This window comes from Tympanuchus pallidicinctus, unplaced genomic scaffold (genome assembly GCF_026119805.1).
Source record: "Tympanuchus pallidicinctus isolate F22 unplaced genomic scaffold, pur_lepc_1.0 scaffold3, whole genome shotgun sequence".
Lineage (NCBI taxonomy): Eukaryota > Metazoa > Chordata > Aves > Galliformes > Phasianidae > Tympanuchus > Tympanuchus pallidicinctus.
The window spans coordinates 22,934,993-22,955,218 of NW_026294747.1; the positions used below are offsets into that span (position 1 = coordinate 22,934,993).

General features: G+C 53.1%; 1 protein-coding gene across 7 annotated transcripts in view; it reads right to left on the reverse strand.

Moving 5' to 3' along the window:
- Positions 1-70: 70 nt before the first annotated feature.
- DGKZ (diacylglycerol kinase zeta) overlaps positions 71-20,226 on the reverse strand; it is a 38,485-nt gene continuing 18,329 nt past the window's right edge. For 5 of the 7 annotated variants that reach the window (XM_052694785.1, XM_052694788.1, XM_052694783.1 and 2 more), the window contains 31 exons: positions 20,081-20,189; positions 19,310-19,405; positions 18,421-18,498; positions 18,053-18,109; positions 16,591-16,659; positions 16,064-16,135; positions 15,677-15,793; positions 15,519-15,590; positions 15,067-15,162; positions 14,730-14,812; positions 14,562-14,622; positions 14,033-14,146; positions 13,515-13,655; positions 13,079-13,157; positions 12,733-12,788; positions 11,743-11,805; positions 11,420-11,493; positions 11,208-11,319; positions 10,715-10,914; positions 10,326-10,426; positions 10,112-10,191; positions 9,099-9,143; positions 8,759-8,828; positions 7,405-7,445; positions 6,746-6,936; positions 6,189-6,220; positions 5,391-5,431; positions 5,022-5,142; positions 4,468-4,504; positions 4,183-4,282; positions 71-1,968 (listed from right to left, as the gene is read on the reverse strand). In XM_052694785.1, the coding sequence (XP_052550745.1) occupies positions 1,852-1,968; positions 4,183-4,282; positions 4,468-4,504; positions 5,022-5,142; positions 5,391-5,431; positions 6,189-6,220; positions 6,746-6,936; positions 7,405-7,445; positions 8,759-8,828; positions 9,099-9,143; positions 10,112-10,191; positions 10,326-10,426; positions 10,715-10,914; positions 11,208-11,319; positions 11,420-11,493; positions 11,743-11,805; positions 12,733-12,788; positions 13,079-13,157; positions 13,515-13,655; positions 14,033-14,146; positions 14,562-14,622; positions 14,730-14,812; positions 15,067-15,162; positions 15,519-15,590; positions 15,677-15,793; positions 16,064-16,135; positions 16,591-16,659; positions 18,053-18,109; positions 18,421-18,498; positions 19,310-19,405; positions 20,081-20,189 (2,725 nt within the window). In that variant the 3' untranslated portion in view covers positions 71-1,851. The remainder of the gene's footprint in view (positions 1,969-4,182; positions 4,283-4,467; positions 4,505-5,021; positions 5,143-5,390; positions 5,432-6,188; positions 6,221-6,745; positions 6,937-7,404; positions 7,446-8,758; positions 8,829-9,098; positions 9,144-10,111; positions 10,192-10,325; positions 10,427-10,714; positions 10,915-11,207; positions 11,320-11,419; positions 11,494-11,742; positions 11,806-12,732; positions 12,789-13,078; positions 13,158-13,514; positions 13,656-14,032; positions 14,147-14,561; positions 14,623-14,729; positions 14,813-15,066; positions 15,163-15,518; positions 15,591-15,676; positions 15,794-16,063; positions 16,136-16,590; positions 16,660-18,052; positions 18,110-18,420; positions 18,499-19,309; positions 19,406-20,080; positions 20,190-20,226) is intronic. The other 2 variants (XM_052694786.1, XM_052694782.1) reach the window with 1 other exon arrangement.

Below are 20,226 nucleotides of genomic sequence, written 5' to 3' on the forward strand. Positions count from 1 at the left end.
CCCAACCTGGCTCACCCCAGCCACGTGTCACCCACCCCACGCCCACCGCAGCGGAAGGAATTAAAACATCCACTTTTTTTTTTTATTTCAATAGCAAGAAACAACAACATCCAAACAGTCAAAAGTCAAAAAGCGATGGGAGCGCGGGCTCACGCCAGGCCCCGGGCCTGCTAGAGCGGGCACTCACAGAGTTACAAAAATACAGTCCTACCACAGCGTCTGGGAACACCGAACTGGGTATTGCACAGAACTCCTGCCCCATGCGGGCAGGGCTACCAACACCCCTCCGCCTCTGCCTACACAGCAGCCAGGCTCGGAATTGCACAGCAACTCAGCTCACGTGTGGGGCCTGGCGGGGAGGGGGACAGTGTGTCTCTGAACTACCTGTACAAAAACGGGGATGTACAAACTGGGGAGAAGGGGGAGCTGGACCCTAGCTGGGGCAGCAGTCTGCACCTTTGGGAAGATGACAGCGTTTGTCCACGAGCGAGCAGCGCTGATGGGAACTCCTGGTGCTGCTGGAGCATCGCCATCGGAACAGCGATGATATTAATCACTGAACCCCAGCACCAGCCTCGTGCTGCTCTGGTCCGGCTGCCCCATAGCCTCAAAGGTAACTCTGCCCCAACCTAAAGCCAGATCAGCATTGTGGTTCTCTGTGGTGTCATGATATGTTTTTTTCTTCAGTATTTGTGGGGATGTGAGCAGTGTCACCCAGCACAGCCACAGTCAGGTGCAAGTGCACACTGGGAATGCCCCGGCCTCCTCTCCTGGGACCCCATCTGTACGCTGCAACCCAGACCCGCTTTGCACACACCTCCCGCTTGAATGCACCAATGCCAACAGTCGTCTGCCCTCCCCCTCTGCCCGCACCCTGCAGCCAGGGACTGCTGCTCTGCAAAAAGTGCATGCATGAGGGCTGCTGTGCTACCTCAGCACTCATGGCCTCTGCAGGGCAGACGGTGCCTCGTGTCCCGTGGCAGATGGTGCCCCAAATGCCATCCTGTCACATGCATGACTCGGGGCTGGGGATCCTGATGCTTCCTATGCATCCAAATCCCTCTTTCTGCTAAAACCTGTGGAGGTGTGTTGGCAGCCTGCTGGCAGCCTGCCCAGAGAGCTTGTGCCTGGGCTGGGGGACCTCCAAGGATTCCCTGCAGGACCCTGAGTCTGATTTGTGGGGATGGCAGAAGCCATATGCAGCGGTCGCATAGTTTGGGAGCACGGGGAGATCCCTGAGAGCAGCACAGGCCCAGCACTGAAAGCAACTGCCCCGCATCCAGCTGTGCCAGTCCCAGATGCTCTGAGGAAGGGGTGGGTACACATTCTCTAACACAAGGGACTTTTCTCCTGCCACAGAGCCCAAGGACAGTCCCAGGCCAACAAGAGACAACAGGATTTGGAGGCAGTACATCATGGTGCTTCTTCTGGACAAGGTGAAGTGCCTAATGGAGCGTTACCACTAGCAGGCAGAGGGGTGAGCAATGGTGTCCTGCACAGGTCATAGGTAAGAACCTGCTGGGGGCACTACCACTGCTCCCCTGTGTGAGGGTGACAGATTGCTACATCCCTGCCTGCCCCAGTGGGGCTCTGGGATGGAGCCCATCTGGAGCGGGGAACATGGTTGATGAGAGGCAAAGGGGGACACACAAAGAGCAGGGCTTCAAGTCCCAAATACCCACTGTCCTCATAAACAGCGTCTCAGCCCAACCTGGGGCACAGCCCTGCTGTCTCCATCTCTTCCAGCGACTGGGCTGACACATAAGAAGGGCTGGGCCAGACTCACAGCTCTGCCAGGTGCCGCCCTCTGCTCGTCCTGCCCAAGCTGGTTGGGCTAAGGCACGCTGAGCGCTACACAGCTGTCTCCTGGTCCTCCCGCTGGATCATCTGGTAGTGCTGTCGATTCTCGAGGTAGGCAGCCAGGTCGGGGTCATTGGCTTTCTCAGCCCTGTGCTTAGGGGTGTCTCCCTGCAGAGGGAAGGTAACACATCAGTGCGCTGAGCACCGGAGGAGACAAAGGCTGCTCCCCATGACACGCTTTTCCCCGGCGCTGTCGAGGCAGGAGGGAGAGGGTGAGGAATGAGGGGTATGTCTGGGGAATGCCCGAGAATACCAACCCCCCTTCCCTCTTGCAGCCTCACCAGTGCTCCTGCTCCCGCAGGAGGATCGCATTTCACCAGCTTATTGCAGCCATCTGGACTGTGTCCACTAATGAACTCCCGCACTCCATAAAAAGCAAATCTGTTAACGGCTCGCCGCTACGTCTCCTCTCCCCCTCCCTCTGCCTGCCCCTCGCTCCTTCTCATTAATGCCTGGGCTCCACAGTGCCGAACAAACCCTCTGCTGAGAGAGGCCACGGAAACCTGGCACTCTGCCGCTGCCATTAAAAAGCGGCCCCCGAAGGGAAGCGATGCTGCCCAGCTCATCTCACGGCACACAGCAGGACCACGGTGACTGAGTGGGGTGCAGGGGTCCCCATGACAACCCACAGATGGATTTCTTCACTGTGAACAATGGTCAGGCTCTCGGAGCCTCGGCTGTGTGGGTACGGTCGTGAACAAAAGCTTGAGCACATCCCACTGCAAAGATGCACTAGAGTGGGACTACAAAGGGGGCACCCACAGGCACATTTTTCTCTTACACACTCGCACAGAAACTCCTGGGACACTCCTGTACTTGCTGCCAGGCATGCAGCCACCAAGAAACCTATCATGCATACACACACCATGGCATGCCAAGAAGTGCTGAGCATGCAGGGGGTTAGAGGCTGTTGTATGCCTCACTGCTTGGCTCTCCTTGGGGGCCTCCACTCTGCAGCCACTGAATCTAAGCAAGCATTGAACAAAGAAGAAAAAAAAAGGAGGAATAGAGTTTCTTCCTCATCCCCCTGCAGAAGCCTTGGTCCAGCACCACCTCCTGCCTGGATCTGCAGCCTGAAACTGGAGCTGCCAGGGCCCCTCTGCACAGACAGGCTGATGTGCGCTACCTGATAAGGGCCAGCCTCCCTCAGGGTCGTGAGTGCACGACCATGCTGTCCCCAGCTGTGCTGCATATAGGTCTGCCAAAGGTTCTACGCAGAGTTTCTGTGGAGGCTGGTTCTTGCCTGTGCAGGCAGGCTGTAACCTGGGGCTAAACAAGGTCAGCACCATGAGCAGGTGGGTCCCCAAAGAGCTACAAAGCCAGGCATGCACTCACACAGGCACATGCAAGCCCTGTTCCCTGGGGCAGGCTGTCATTCCTGAGCTGGGCTTCTTTCTTTGCTGGCAGGTTGAGGCTGTTCATCAGGCAGAGCATCCCACAGCTCTTCCCAAAGGGCAGAGAAGGGCCGTGCCACCCCAGCTGCCTTCTCCTGGCTCTCTCCCCTCACGGGTAATCACCTTGTCCCATGGCTGCCTGCCACGTATCCTGCCAGGCCACCCCTCTGGGCACCATGTGAACAAGGAGTGATCAGGAGCCAGAGATTGTGTATGCAGCATCTCCCTGGCAGCTGGCAAGGGGCTGTTCATTGTCTGAGTCGGCCCCTAAGCTCAACCAGCCCCTGGTTGGGGTCCTTGTCCCAGATCCATAGACTGCACCTTCTCGACCCGCTCCTACACCTCCTCTGCCAGACAAACACAACCACGTCTCCCTGCTGCAATGTCAGGAACCTCGCAGACCAAAACACCGCCTCAGTCCCCCTCCTGCAACTGCTCTGCAGGGGCTGGCAGCAGCTCCTGGCACCAAGACACATCTCAATTAATGTGGTATGTGAACGAGAGCTCCTCACCCGCCTGCTGACATTCTGCTTCACCCGAGGAGCCCCAGTGCTCTGTCCTGGCTCTGCGGGGGGAGCCCTGCGGCTGGGAGGGAGTTCGACAGCGAGAATGTCCTCGCTGTGACCCCACAGGGTGGGAAGGGGGAGACAGGGATGAGACATTCCAGCGCCTCGCTCCTAATTTAATAAAACAACATGGAGAGAAGTGAAAGGATGGGGGGAATTTAACCCCTCTGCTGCTGAGAGCAGGCTGAGCGGCACCATGGGGACCCTAAACGGCTCCTCTCTTCCCAGCCCTGGTGCCTTCTCCATGTACAGGCTGCGTGATGGTAAAAACTCCAGCCCTTGAGCTGCTCTTCAGACGGGCCTGCACGGCCCAACTCCTGCCAGCCCCACAACAGGATCCCTCCTAGTCCTCCCACCATCACCTGCAGGTCAGTCTTCATGAGTGACGCTCCGGCCTCCACAATGTAGTGGCAGATAGTGCGGTGGCGTAGAGCTGCAGCCTGGTGCAAGCTGGTTTCACCGCTACGGGAAAGAGAGAAAGAAGATGTGAGGTGTGCCCCCTAAACACACCAAGAGGGGATAAATGCTGCACATGAGAGACATCCCCCCGGCTGCAAAAGGTGCCTGTCCCATGGTCAGCCCAGGGGATGCTGCTTGGGGACTGGAAACCATGGCCAACAAGTAACAAATGTCAGGAAATAACTTACTTCTCCTCCTCTGTGGCATCGAGGATTTCTGAAGGGGCTGTGGAGAGAAAGAGTACGGGGCAAGTGAGACCAGGCCACAATGCAGGGGTGGGCCTACCAACACCCCAGTTGCACACTGCACCCTGCTGTAGGGGCTACTATCTGTACTGCCCACAAAGGGCTTGGCTCCAAAACACTCAGGCTAGCAACTGCATCTGACCTCAGCTGAGATAAGGAAAGAAGAGTTGCTTGTGCATTCATTACAGAGAAACAGCCAAATAAAAATAAATCAGCTTGCATTTCAGTGGAAGCTGCCAAAAACAACAGGTCAGCTCCCATGAAAGCAGAAGCATGACACTGAGAGATGTTTCCCAGAGACATGACGGTCACAGCAAGGATCGGATAACAGCCCAGGGCACCCAGCACTGGCAGAAAGATACTAAGGATAGCCCATGTTACAGTGGGAGGATACAGCAAATCTGAGGGACCCTCTACGCAGAGGGTCGGGTGTTGTTGGCTGCTAGCCTGCTTTGCTAGGGGTGGCATTCTGGCCACAGTGAACCAGCCCAGCTCACCATTCTCAATTATGTATTTGACGATGTCCTTGCTCCCTGATATGACGGCGTGATGGAGGACAGTTCGGCCAGAGGAGTCTCGCACCATCAGGTCTCTTCCAGCCTGGTGCAGCTCTCGGAACTATGGGATTGGCAGAGAGGTCCAGATGAGTTTCAGTTCTCGTCTGTAACTCCCCAAGTCCTGGCACTGCATCCCTGGAGTGCCCAGCAGCTTGTTTCTGAAGAGGAGCTTTGAGGACCAAGGCTCCTTGCCAGGAGCCTGCCTGGTTTTCACCCTCTGCTCCTGGTTGGGCACTGCATGGAGGAAAGGCCTCACCAGGAGCCACTGAAGGGCAGCGGCATGTCAAAGCACAAAGCTGAAGTGCCTACCTTGCTGAAGTTACCGCTCTTGGCAGCTTCTATCAGGTCATCTGCAAAGAGAGATGGGTTGAGATCAGAAAACTCCATCTTGTGATGCTATTTATCTACCTGGGGAACCAAGAGTTGGGCACCAGAGACCCAAAGCTGTTAGCTGAGTTCCTCCGGGTGCCAGCCCCTTGTTTTCAGGGTGAACAGCAGTCAGGTTGATTATACATGACCCCTGCACCCTTGGGTATCTGAGGGAAGAAGAGAGGTATGTACCTGGCAGTGCAACCAGAGCTTGGCCCAGGGAGATGTGTGCAGGGAAGCAAGGGGCAGATCTGGGTGTCAGCCAGCAGCTAGGATGCCTCTCAACGTGAGTCACTCACACGTCTAGGCTCTGAGCTCTGCTCAAGCTCCAGGAAACTCTTTCCATTTACTCAGTTCAGCGAGGCCCCTGACCTTGTGCTCCCACCTCCCGAGCTCCTGCTGCGGCCTGGCAGAAACAGCCCCCAACCCAGCCAACAGCACACAGCTCTGCAGGTGGGGGATTAACCCCTCTGCCATGCCATTTCCTGCCCTCTGCGTGCAGCTTGCAGGGTTGGGGAGCACCTGGCCAGACTACTACACAAATCATCATCAGGTCACTGCTGCCTGCCTCTGGGGTCACCTGCCCCCACCTAGCACATTAGCTGCAGGGCTTCTGGCTGCACTTCAGAGAAAGGATAGGCCAGAAAGCAATGGCAGGAACCCAAAATGGTTCAGGAGAGGAAGCAAGACAGATTGAGAGCCCTGCTTGGCGCCTGCAGTGAGGACAGATGAACTCACCTTTGTGCAGGAGGCAGAGCTCAGCATCAGCACTGGAAAAGAAGAGAAGGTGTAACTAACCCTGCCAGCCTGGGCAGCACATTGCCTGAAAGATGCACGTTGTGAGTGGAGGGACAGCTCGGAGATGCCTACTTGTAGCACTTCTCCAGCCAGCAGGAGAAGTAGGCCAAAGTATCAGCTACCCTCTGACCATGCCATCTGCTTCTTCCTCGAGCCGGGTTCTTCCCCAGCCCCACTCCCATTTCCACTACTGCTCTCAGCACCCACACCTGAGCCTGGCCTGACCCATGTCCACAGACCAGATGCTGGAGCTTGGCCCCGTGGCCTAGTCACACTGTGATGCTCTACTGCCTTCAGCACAGCCAGCAATGAAGCAAGGATGGCAGGATAGCATCCCATCCACTTGGTCTAATCTGGCAGTGGACTCTTATTCAATTCCTGGGATCCCCTCTGCAATCCAGCCTAGGAATCAAAGCTGTGAAGCCAACCATGGATTTCCCTTTGCTGCTCATCCTTCCTGAGGCCCAGCAACCCATTTCCTCCCACTGCAGACTCACCTGGGGGCAGGAGAGCAGGGTGGAGAGGAGGAAGAGGAAGGGAAAGCAAAATGGTGCCCAGGAGGTGTGGCAGATGAGTCGACAAGATCAGGCATGGCAGGAGATGTGCCTACGGTCTGGGTGATCACCAGCTCTGGATCCAGCACATAGAGCTCATCCTGAGAGATCTCTGTCACATAGTTGAGGTGCTCCTGGAATGCAAAAGTCAGCCTCTTTGGAAGCAAGGCCTTCATCTCTCAAACCCTCAAACCCCACACCTTTCATACCACTCTGAAAAGCCTTTGCCCACAGGACTATAGCTGACTGAAGCTGACAGAAAGGGGCACCATGTGGAGCCTCAAGGAGTCAGACAGACAGAAAAGAAGGGAGCTGCATCCCACCTTGTCTACTCCTGTGAAGCCTGTCATCACCAGTGCCTGAGGCTGTGGTCAGGCATGCTTTTCCTGCCTCGATTCCCCCAGTCCTCACCCCAGGCTGGCACAAATCCCATCTCTTTTCAAAAGGACCTCAGACCTTCACAGGATTTATGCCTCAGCTTAAAGCACACCCCCGATGATACCTGGAGGCAACCCAGCTTCACACAGTCGGAGTCGCTTTTAGTGGCTCCTGAATGTCCCCCCCTCAGAGCTTATGTTTCAGGCTGTTTTTCCCACACTCACCTGAGCGCGATCTATCCTGTAGAATCGATCTGCTGTGGTTGCTGCAAGACAGAGACAGAATCAGACAGAGTGATTCTTGGCTGCCCAGGCAAGGTTGCTGCACTGGGACCCTTGGGGGCCCCGGGAATTCTCTGCAAACTGAGTGGGGATTGCCCAGATCGGATTAGAGGAGTGAAAGAGCTTCATCTATTCTATCCTGGCTAGAGATTTACAGCCATGGAGCTGCTGCTGAAGGCCTATAATTCAGCTGCTTTAACAAGACTGTGCTGTCTTGAATGGGGCTCTGGCTCCTTTCCTGATGCATTCTCCTGAGCTCAGAACCTGCTGCTGGGAGACTGGCTGGAGGAGGGACACCTGGGAGCAGCCATACCAGCAGCCCCTCGTGAAGGGTCTGAAGGCCCCAAGGGAGAAGCAACGTCCTTTCACCCTAGTATGAGGCTTCTCAGGCCCATGTTGCAGCCTCTGGCTGTACCTGATGTCCCTTGCAGGGTGAGAGGGACCAACACACATGCTGGAGACCCGAGATCTCAGGGGAAATACAGCAGCATCTCCACTGAGATAAGAAGAAAGGACAATTTTCCCAGATGACCTGCCAGGACCTCTGAAGCATCTCACTTATATCCAAGATGGCCTTTATCTGATCAGCAGTGATTGCCAGCTCTCGAGACAGGTCTGTTTTTCCTTGTCTAGGCTAGGAGTGGCTCTTGTCCTTGTCTTTCTCCCTGGCCCTTGCTAAGCCCTCCTGCATTCAGGGCTAAGTAGCTGTGTGCTGCCGTGAGTACACAGGAAGTAGACAGCTTTGCTCTGCCCTAAGCCCTGCTGCTGGCAATTGGAAACTCCTCTTGCAAGTCAGGGAGATAAAGTGTCAAGTGATAGTCACTTATCTCAGCTTCCAGATACACACAGAGAGCTCTGACCTCCAGGTCAGTGAAGGCAGAGGGAGAGAAAAAAGCTGTTTCCAGAAAAAGGGAAAAGTAGCTGGAAAGCAGTGGGGAAACTGTTCCCATACTTCCAAGATATAAAAGGTGATTTCTCACTCCCAGTTTGCTAGAGCATGGGGGCCCCCTACCTGCATGCCACAGAAGAGCAACCCCACCAGTCCCGAAGAGACAGGGCATACAGGGCTGTGTTCAGCTCCGGGGCTGGAGAGCAGCAGATAGACCTTGCCTGGCAGGCTGCTCGCTCTACTCATGGTTAGCTGCCAGAGGCACAGCTTGGGCAAAGAACTGCTGAACTTGGCTGCAGGGATCCCAACATCCTTGAGTCTCAAGTCCCACGTGGCTCTCAATGACTTGCCCTGAAGTTCTACTCCAGATTCAGATACAAAGCACTCCCAGCAGATGATGATACTCACAGTCCAGGAAGCACCATTTTGGTGACAGTTTCTGGGATGACAGTGTCTTCGGTTTGGCTCCATCTCCTTCCTGCATAGAAAAAACAGAATATAGCGATGTCTCTTGGCTCCTCTATTCTCTCCCCAGCGTGTCCCTCCTGTTTTGGGAGGTCCCTGTGGATTGGAGGGTTGCAGGTGCTTGGACAGGAATGAGGACTTCGAACACTGTGATGGAGGGCAGCACAGGACAGAGTAGAGCTGACATACCAGCTCACTGGAGAAGTGCCAGAAGATGAGCCCATGAGACAAGCATGATGCACATGACAGATGGGCTTGAGGGATGGTGAGATGCCGTACACACCTGAAAGAGCAGGCGCTGCAAAGCAGAGGGCTGTGGAGAGAAATCCTGCAGAAAGGCAAGGCATGTTGTTACAGCATTTGCCTGGGCATCCCCCTATCCCTTCTTTGGTCCCACAGAGGTTTGCACTGTCACCCTACTGCAGATATGGCAACCAGCTTTACACATTACCAGGCCAAAGTCTCTGCCCCAATCCAGAACCAGGAAACATAATATAGCTCAAGAAGAGAAAACAGGAAAAACATTAGGTGACCAAGGAACATCAGCACTGCTTTGGAGGCGGCTACCAGGCTGATGATGTGGGAAAGTCGTATCCTCTGAGCTTAGGAGTCTCCTAGCCTCATGCTTAAGATGGCCTAGGCTGCAAGTGCCAGCTCACTATGGACTGAGCAAGGTTCTGTAAACTGGGAGAAAAATGGATTGTGCAGTACAACACCAGGAACCACACTGTGGACTCAGAAGACATTACTCATCAGGAGCGAAGGTTATGCCGCCTGTGTACAGGTGGGGGACACACATTAGCACACTGGCAAGAGCACTGAAGTTACTACTTGCAAATAAAGAGTATTGGGGGGAAAACAACCCTAATCTGGGCATCAAGGGAGAAGCAGAGTTGTGCCCCGAAATGCAAAGCCTGTAGTAGGTTAAAAGGAGGTTGAAGGAACACACAGTACAGCAAACAAAGGCAGAGGAAAAGCCTCCCCAGACATGTAGAAGGAGGTAGGTCTTGTGCTGGCCTTTTCCTCTGCCACAGAATCTCTCTGGGCCAATGACACTCACAGCCTGGAGAACAAGGTCAGAAGAGCAATGCAAAGAAATAAGCTGCTGGACAGCAGGGAGAATCATGCCGTCCAGCTCGGGAACCTGCCTCCACCATGTGGTGAAAGTGAATCATGAGCTCCTACCAGAAGCAGGAATGTGAGTGTTGGTGCGGGCAGATCAAGGCAGCCTAGAAATCCTTCTGATTCCCTCCAAACTCAGCACTCAATCACAACCTCTTCTACACAGAGCCTCACCTCCTGCAGCCTCTCAATTTGGGTCCGGCACAACTCCAGGTCACTGTCCCCTGGAACCACGATGATCCCCAGCGGCACAGCTGCACAAAATGGGACACACATACAACTCAGGAAGCTGTGCCCGATCCCCAGTACCTCATACAGCTCAGCTGCAGGCACTGCTGGACTCAGGGAGTGCAGTTCCCACCCCTCTGTTACTCAGCTGGTCACTCACAGGCTTCCTTCAGCTTTTCCTTGTCATAGTGCAGTGCCTCGTAGTCGCGCATGCTGATTCGGCTCACTCGGATTCGCAGCCGCTCAGGCACTGGCTGCTGGCTGCATGCCACGGGAAGGGAAAAGAGAAGGGATCAGAAGGTGATAACTCACTTTCTCCTTATGCACCTTACTCCTCCAATATAGGCAAAAGCCCAGGGTGGAGTGGGGAGATTGCCACCAGCAGCTTTTTTGATATGAGACTCTAGGCACACTTCTGCAGCCTGGGCCCTTTCCAGCTCCACCTTGAGAGGACCAAAATGCTCCTGGGAGTGATAGATCAGTCCCCCCCTTCTCCATCCACCCCTTCTGCTTTGGAGAGGAGATGACAGACTGGTCTGAGGAACCTACTCGTTGAGCAGAGGCATGGAGTTGCGCCGCTTGGTCTTCTGCACCATGTTGGCTTGGTTACGCAGGGAGATGTGGATGCAGGAAGCTGCCAGCTTGCAGGGCTCCCCATCTACCTGCATGGGGATGGCCTTCGACGTGGTGAGAACTACCTGCCGGCACTGACACAGCCTCTCCCCGTGGCCACCCACCTGCAATGCAGCCTGTGAAAGAGTCCAGAGTGAGAGCAGAGCACAGACTGAGAGATGGATGGGGAAAACATCCACTGTCAGCCCGATGGTGAACTGAGTTCTGAAGGTTTTGGACCTGATCTTAGTGGGAAGGAATCCACAGAGACCAGTGCAAGACAGCATCCGGCCTAAATCTGAGGGAAAGCATAATGTCACACAGGCCAGCACAGGAGAGGAACTGTGAAGCAGTGGGGCTGACTGACACCTGGGCAATAGGACTGGTCACTCCCCTGGTTGCAAGCTACCACCAGCACAAACAAACTCACCAGGGAAGTCATAGTGAAGCCAATGACTTCAATGCAGCCATCATCATGGCGCTGCGGCTCGAAGTCATGGTGCTCTCCAGGGTTGCCCCAGGGCATCGTGCCTGCACAGTATCTGTGAAGGGACAGTGAACAACACCCTCAAACCTGGGCACAGATCTGTTGGATGGCAGTCAGTAGGCCAGTGCACTAGAGCAGGTCCTGGGACTGCTCACCTGGGGATGTTCAGGAAGACCAAACACTGGGGCTTCAGGTCCTGGATCTTGTGGGTCAGGTCCACCCCATCACACTGGAGACAAACACAGGGGCACTTAGGCTGCTATAAGGAAGGAGTCTGGCCCGCCCTAGCTATTCAGGGTGAAACAGCCTCCCCCTCTGCTTCTCAGGGCAACCATCTTCCAAGCCAAGGGAAGGTGATGCCCCAAGGAACACACCATCTCCCCCAGCCCTAAGACACACAGTGTGCTTAGAGCAGCTGCTCCTCACTCCCTATACAGTTTGCCCTCCTCCCTGGCCCAGTGCACTGCCACACACTCACAACCAACTTGACGTGCTTCGCTAAATCTTTGGAGCTCCCTGTGAGGAAGTCGGAGAAAGCCGTCTGCCAAGGCAAGAGACAGAGTTAGTGCCCAGACATTCACTGAAATGGGCAGCCAGGAAGCCTGCCACCAACCTTCAAACCCCAGCTGCTGAGAGGAGTAAACCCTCTCCCCAATGACTGGAGAAGCCCTCTTCTCTCACCCTCCCGAAACAACCTGATCCATTCCCATTGCCACTTTGCCCACCAAAAACCTTGGGGCACCTCACAGCTTCAGTAACACACCCAACCATTCTTTGCCAGCCCAGTCCTGGCTTTAGGCAAGCTGGGTTATCTCTACTGAGGCACTTGAGTTACAGGACACAATTTCAGTTTTGAGCATAACACTGATAAGACTGTTTAGAAATAACGCGATAGGGGATATAGGTGGGAGACATGTGAGATGGTACAGAGCAGCACTTGGCCTTCAGTACAGATAAAATACCAGTCACCCCACTTAGGTAGGAAGGTATACTGTGGGTGAGGGGACAGACACATAAATAAGACAATAAGATGCAAAGCTCTAGAAGGCATAATTAGCCAGGGAGCTGCAAATGGCCCCAGGTTTAAAAAAAATAAAAGACCAAAGTAGCCTGAGGACTCTACGGAGAGGCTTTCCCTTCCTCTGCCTTCCCACAGCTCTGAGGAGGTCCTGCCTGGCTGACTGTCCTCGAGCCTGAGAACAATAGTGGCAGGAGATCAAGGGAGCAACTATACCGCAGGCCAGAGAGAACGCTATATCACCAGTAATGTCTGCAGCCAGGCAGACCTGCAACTCCCAGCACTGCAAACCTTCTCCAGCACCTCTCCCGTTTCAGGCGCAAGGCTCAGCTTAGGTGTATGCAAAAGCACAGTCAGGGGAGTGAATTTAGGTAATGGACAGGAGCTGGGGCCATGCCTATGTTCCAGCTGAATCTACGAGGGAATGCCTAGATACCCTCATGCACTCACCCCAGCATAGAACATTTTATTCCGAAACCGACTATTGAACTTCTCTGGATTGGCCTCTAAGGAAAAGAGAAAAAAATCCAAGTCATTGGCCTGAACATATAAATATTTTCCTTGCCTGCTTTCTCCAAACATGGCTTTCTAGCCAGCCTTGGCCAGGACAGTTCCCAGCTCACTGCCATTGCACACATCCCTCTTTCCCTCAACAACTCCTCTCATCCCTCTGATTTCACCTCTATTCTGGCATCAATCCTCTTGTCCACTTTTTCAAGGATCATTTATGATGTGTCACAGAGGTGCCCCTGACTGCAGACCTGCTGCAGCCCCACTGCACTTTGCTGCCACGTACCTCGGGATTCATGAAATTCCAGCGTCACCCGCGCATCAAAACCAAGGCTAAAGTAGTTATTAAAGACATCCAAGGGAAGCTGAAATGGAAAGGAGGAACAAGGTTGCAAATCCTCATGCTGGCAGAATGAGGCTGCCACTGTGTGGCCATGGCAAAGGCAAGTCATGCACTGTGCTCACAAGGGTGAGTGGAGATCAGCTGTCCCTCCAGAACACCACAGAGGTGACCAGCCTGAGGCAGTGGGCCAGCTCTTATCTGTTGTTCTGTTCTCAGTGGCCTTGTGGCATTGGCACAGGTCTCAAGGCAGGACAGGCAATGTCCAGGCACGTGTATCACAGAGGCTTAAGGCAATGTGACACTCAGCCCACCCGCCGTCGTGCATAAGAGTAGCAGACACGCCAGCAGAATAGGCAACTAAGGCAGAGAGATGTCCCACCTTGTCAGCAGCTGTCTCATCCTTTTCCTCAGGGTTTGCTTCAGGGTTTGCTTCCACACGGAGGTTCCAGCGATCAAGCTGCACAATGTTCCCATCTTCCACATGTGACAAGATCTTGGACAGAGGCTCATCTGTGTAACCCTAGTGAAGAAGAGAACCTGTCTTCTATCTGCCTCCCAGGGATGTCTCAGAGACAGTGGACTGTTGGAAAACATCTCAGAGGAAAGTATGGGGAAAAGAGAGATTCTACTTGAATGCATAACAACCAAATGGGACTTTAAATTTAAAAACAATGCATCTTCCTTCTAGAAATATCCCAGAAGTTTGAAAAATGATTGCTTTTGTTAATGTTCTAATATATTATAATCTAATTCAGAATAGTTTATATGTCAGAAGAACAGTAATGTCCAAATGGCACTTATTTACTGGTCTGCATTTAGGATAAGGAGGTGCAAACGCACCAGTCAAAGCAATCTGTCCACCTCTGGCCACAGTTGGCTCTTCTGCCTGTCACTTACCCCACCCCAGTTCAGTGTCCTGGCCAAGTCATTGCCTGTCCCCAGCGGAAGGATGGCCACAGGAGGAGGTGGATTGAGGCGCAGCTGGTCCAGAATGGAGAGTATCCAGCCCACCTGTGAAAGAGGGTGCAGAGGAACAGTTGGTTATTTCACGGAACAACAGGCAGGTGAAGGTGACATGAAGGTGACATGACATGATACTAGCCACAGCCAGAGAGGCAGAAACAGGTTTCCTTTGGCACTACTGAGGCTATTCACATTCTTTAATACATCAAATGAGTGCTGCAGGAGATACCAGCAGCCCGAGAGGGGACACTGTTCCTCTGGAAGTGCCACAAATGCAGACACTCCACACAACTAGACCACCTGGGAGCTGTGCATGAGGGGTCCCACAGTACTTGGTGCTACCAGCTGTATCACAGACACAACACAATGCACACGTTTTGCTTTGTTCTGGACTACAGTGAGGAGGGCTGCCAAAAGGGTATTGCAAAGGGTAGCGTGGATGTGAAGGGGCTGGGGGACTCACCGTGCCATCTCCCCCACATGCCAGGATCCGTAGGTTGTGGACCTTGCGGTACAACTCCAGCCTGCGAGGAGCAAGGAGGGTCAGGAGGGGAGGGCACAGACACTGAGACTGCAGCCAGGAAAATGTGTTACTGCAGGGGTAAACTGAAATACAGCAAACAGTACTCACGCCTCCTTGGGACCGCCCTGGCTGAGGTCGAAAACTTGCCGTGGGTTGAGATACCACATGAAGGACTGGATGATCTTGGCTCCCTAGGGGGTAAGAAAAATTTCAGGTAATGGGCAGTTCTCAGTGAGCAGAGGGAAGAAAGCCTGGTGACGGGTCAATACAGCAGTGTTCTGGGGTACTCAGGCAAAGTCCGGGTTAAGAGGACAGCATTGGAAGCAAACTGACAGCAAAGGTTTCTAGCCCCTTTTGCAGCTGAGACTACCAAAACTGTTCTGAGCTCTCAGCAGCCAAATGGCAAAGAGCTGCCTTCTCAGGGAGATGAAGGGCAAGGCCATACCTGATTCCCACCACTCTTGGGGTTCACAAACACCAGCAAGGGCTTCATGAGAGGAGCTGGCATAGGCTTGATGACAAAAGGTTTCCACCTCCCTTCCTGCAAAAGACACTACAGGACCATTAACAGACCTAGTGAAATGCAAACTCCCACCTCCAGCTAACATCACATAGATCAAGAGTGGAAAGAAGAGAATATCCCAACCACTGCATAAATCTAATAGCTAGGATGTGCCCTGCCAGCAGACATAACTCACCTCAGCTTTTCTCAGCTCTGTGACAATCTGAGATCTTCAGCCACTCCCAAGGCTCCTCTTTGCCCCAGCCCCCTTCTCCTTCACCTCGCACCTCAGTGCAGTCCCTGAATAGTGCCCTGATTTCCCAGTTCTGCTCCTCACTGCACAGCATCTCCACCTTTCCAACACAAGGTCACTCCCAACCCCTCTCATTTCTTACCTCAGCACCCTTTTTGCTGGATTTTCGCTTGAATGATGTCCTCTTCTTTTTCTTACTGGATTTCATTGGATTCTGAAAAGACAAAAACCCAAACACTATATGAGGAACTGCTGGGTAAGCAGGAGCCATGCAAAAAGACAAGAGCTGATATGCTTTACCTGGGGCCGTCGGACCCGCAAAATCCAGGTGGGAGGAACAACAACAGCAGCGTGAGCCCCTAGTGAGCAGGGCTCTTCGATGTGTTGCAGCATGAAACATGACACTTTGCTGTGATACTGGAGAAGCAGAGAGACAGAGAAAACTCAGCCCACTCCATTTCTCCTCCCTGCTGCCCTGTGCCAGTGAAAGGAGAGCTGTAGGAAATGATACAGGAGTTTCGTAATGGAAGGGCTTCCCCTAGGAGGGGCTGAGAAGAAAGCTTCCCATAGCAGCTCCCAGCTATCTTGGTAAGAGTAGCTGTAGTGCAGGCCGCAGAGGATAAACCTGGGGGGTCCCAGCTAAAAGCAGAGGTCGTTAGAGCAGATGTTCAATGGGGCTTTGCTCACCGCTTGCTTGCACCAAGAACAGCTGATGGCTACAATCTCCTTACTGTGGAAGGCAAACTTCTGCTGGAAACCCTGCAGAGGGAAGGATGAGAGGCTTAGGGAATTCCCTTACAGCTTTCTACCATCCAATAGGACTTTCCCAGATATATAAACAAAGTGAGTGTGCCAGCACCTGGAGCCCTCTTGATCCCTGTCAGATAGCCCCAGCCACCACCCTACAGCACCAGGGAGATTGCTGTGCGCTTTGCAGGAGCATCTCTATTGCCCAGGGATAGTGCATCAGGAAGACAGTCCCCTCTAGGACTGATAGGGCCCAGGGGGAGAACAACTTTACACATGTAGCAATTATGTAGTGCTTCACTGTGTGAAACAGGCCACTAGTCTTGGTTTTGCCACAGGCTGCTTCTGCCTAGCAGGAATAGCAGTACGTTAGGCAGGAATTCTACTTCCCAGTCCTGCTATTGCCCCTTGTTTGACCTTAGCTCCCCTTCAGGCTGAGGAAAAAACACACCAAGATGTCCTCTCACCTTGCCACACTGCCGGCATTTCCCTTCCTGTCGCCTCCGATGCACCCAGTGATGCCGGACAACTATGGGCTAAAGGGAAAAAAAAAAAGAAAAAAAAAAGTGAAAGCCCCAATGCATACAAGGACATAGGAACAGGCAAGAGGAACAGGCACAGGCCAGCCAGAACCTCTGCTCTTGTAGCAAGCTTGTTGCCCCTGTGCACCAGCACCAAATCTCTGTGAAGGCAAAGCCAAAGAACTTAGGGGCACAAGACCAAATTGCGGTGCTCAAAGAAAAGGAAAAAACAAGACAAAACAAAGAACCAAATCAGAAAGGAAGAGTCAGAAATTGAAGATAGAATCACAGAAAGCGAACAACAGAATGGGTAAGCAGTAGCCTATAATGTTACTTTGGCCATAAACCATATCTCTCTCTCTTAATATCTCTGACCAGATGACAAAAGTGAAGGGTGAAAAATGTGCCAGGGCAAAGTGAAAATTCCCAGTGAGACACAGCTTCTGCACACAGCAAGACAACAGGAGTGCCTGCAGCCAAGTCAGCTGCCTGCTCCTAGCAACCTGCCCAGTTCTAACAGTGTTTTTTCAAGGAAAGAAGCAGCCCCAAAGGCCCCATGCCCAATTCAGCCTGCTCTTCTCCCCAGATAAAATCCTGCTAACCTGCTGCAAGGAGAGGAACAGAGTTGCTCATGGGCACCTTCTCGGTGCCCACAGCTGCACTGTGCATAAGGGCTGGTGCTTGCAGGATGGTGGAAACAGGGATACCTCACAGTGGGGTCTTTGAGTATTGTAGGGGGACAGAAGCAGGCAGCAAAAATTCTGGAAGAATGCTTTTCTATGGAAATGGGATGCCTTTAGGTAAACTGAGGAGTATTGGAGAGAGAGGCTGGAAGATGAGTCATGAAGGCTGGCAGGTGCTTCACCAGTGCAGCTCAGCAGATAGGTCCCAGCTTACACCCACTACATTACAATGCAGACAAAAGATGTCCAACAGCACCACCGTGGGTGCTTTTCCATTGCTGTAGGATCACCTGTGGCACCCTGGGCAAATCTGAGCAATAGAGCAAGAATTGAGCCTGCGCTGCCCCCTGCCAAACTGTGGGAAACTTGGGGAACTGCTGCTTGCCACAGCCTGCTCTATTGGCTTGGACATCAGCAAAGGAGGGGTTCTTTGCCCTTCTCAAGAAACACTGTTTGCGTGTTCCTCCCATGCAGATACATGAGCTATATAACATACAAAGCAGCAGATGCTCTGCCTCTTGCTTGCAACCTCCTCTCTTCTTACACCCAGACTGTGCTGCTGCTTGGCAAGGAAACATTCTTTACTGCACCTCCCCTCTGGAGCCAGAAGGCAGTACAATGCCAGCACTTTGATGGGCAGCGTGCTGGCAGCAGCTGATCCCTTTGCAACCAAACTGGAAAGGCGAGTGCTCAGCCATAGGCAGCATCCAAGGCTCACATCTCACCTCCCGTACGTTCCGTGATCCCGACTCCCTGAAGGAAGGTTTGCAGCGGAAATTTATCTGTGGATTGAACACACATGATAGGAATCAGTAAAATCACCACCAAGACGAAACCTACTGGAGTTTATTTTAGTATAGCAGAACCTCTGGCAATGTTCAATGCTTGATTGAAAAAACCCACCACCTCTGTCATTAAACAAAATGGGGTCAGGACTCCCAGTAGAGTAAATAGTGCTCCTTTTGGTACTGTCTCTTTCCAGCAACACATTGCAGTTTCCAATCCTTCTATGCTACCCCAGAGAAAGGAATGGCCAGTATCATACTGTCAGAGCTTTGGAAGCCACAGAGAGGGCTTAATAGGTTTTACTCACTTTCTCCAGCTGTTCTATGCAGGGTGTATGCACTATGATCTTGCATGCTGCACACTTACGCCTGGAGAGAGGTTTTTGCTGGAGGATGAGAAAATGGGAGGAAAAACATGCATGTGAACAGCAGAGTAAGGAGGCCAGAAACTCAACCATTTCTCATGCTTCCTTCATATATTTCAGGATGTAAAGAACAAGTCCTAGAGGAATTTTGTACAATCTAGACACCTTGCCAGTATCAGGATCTAAGCACATGCCTAGAGCAGATGCTATTGAGTCTGTAGCACAACAGGGAGGTGCTCTCCCACTGCCAAAGCAGTCCTTGGCCTCTTCTGTCACTCCCATAGAACAAAACAGGACATTGTTTGGGAAGCACTTTCACAGTCTGGCCCAATGCTTTTGCTCATCTGGTGGCAGTATAAGGCCAGGGGGCAGGCATATGGTGGCATCAGTGCTGTAAATCCTGCACCACAAACAGGACTGAGTCCGCAAGCAGGGAGAGAGAAGTGCAGCTATGCTGCTGCAAGGCCTGTTGGGGCTCCAGTACAAGCATGCAAGGAGAAGGGACAGCAGGTCTGGGTCTCCACTGCTCATTCTTCCTCTGTGTTGAAAGGTTTTTCCAGAGAAACTAGATTCAGATTCTTCCACTAAGCATGTGTGATCCCAACAACCTCTCCCTGCAGTGACCTGCAGCTGTGTGCAGCTCTGCACTAGACTCCTGTTGAAAACTGAATGGCAGCACTGCAGCACACAGAGACTCATCCTCTTCCCCTTGCCAGCTCCCCAGGCTCCCACTTCTCCCAGCACCAAGTTCTTCGTGGTCTCTCCACCGGGTGGCAGCACAGCCTGCAGCTGAGGAGCACACAGGGAGTGCGGGTGACCCCAGGCGACTTACCAGCAGCTTGGCCATGCAGTTCTGCTCCCCAACGTAGCAGAAATCCCCAGAGACATTGGTCTCAAACCAGATGTGCTCCCCATAGACTGCAGTCTCCTGAAAGGCACAAGACAACATGTTCCTCTGAGCATCCTCAAATGATCACCCCATCCCTAAACTGCTTTGTGCCAGGGACAAGTTCTGTGATGAGGTGGGAAAGAAGAAATGGAGCTGAGTGTTGGCAAGGTATCAAGATTTATTGAGAAACCAGGGCCAACATCTCCACAGAGGAAATCAGACTGCCCCAGGAAACCAACTCTCCCCTTGTTCAGATCCCACTGCAAAGATCCCCAGCCCAGCTACAAAATGTCCTGCATAGAGGTGCTGCTTCCAACACCTGAAAGGAGAATCTGAGGAAAGTTCATCACATGAAAAACAGTTTCCACTCTGTGACCTAAAGGCGCAGCTTACAGCCTGCCTGGCCTTGCCTGTGGAGGAGCAGGGGCTTGTCCTGGTGCTCAGCCCCAGCCACCAGGACCAGCTCCACTGCCAGGAGCTGAGCTGGAGGAGGAGAAGCTGTGCCACCTTCCCGGGGAGCTGCCCATGCTTCTCCTCACAGTGCCAAGGGGTGCTGCCAGCAGCACAGACAGTGGCACCAGATGGTGGCACAGCGGAGGCCATAAAACTGTCAAAGCCGAAGTCACTTGGGAAGCCTCAGCATGGGAAGAGCCTGCTGCTTCCCGGTCAGGAGCCTGTCCCACGCAACACCCAGCGAAGCACACCACCACTTACGCTCCAGTCCACAGTGCTGCGTATCTGCCTCTCTGACTCGCTCCTCAGGGCTAGCATGGGGTTTGGCTGGGCTACCATGTGCTGGAGGCTGGACTTGGCAATAGCTTTCCTGGAAAACACAGGAGGGCCAGCTATTAGCTCAGGGG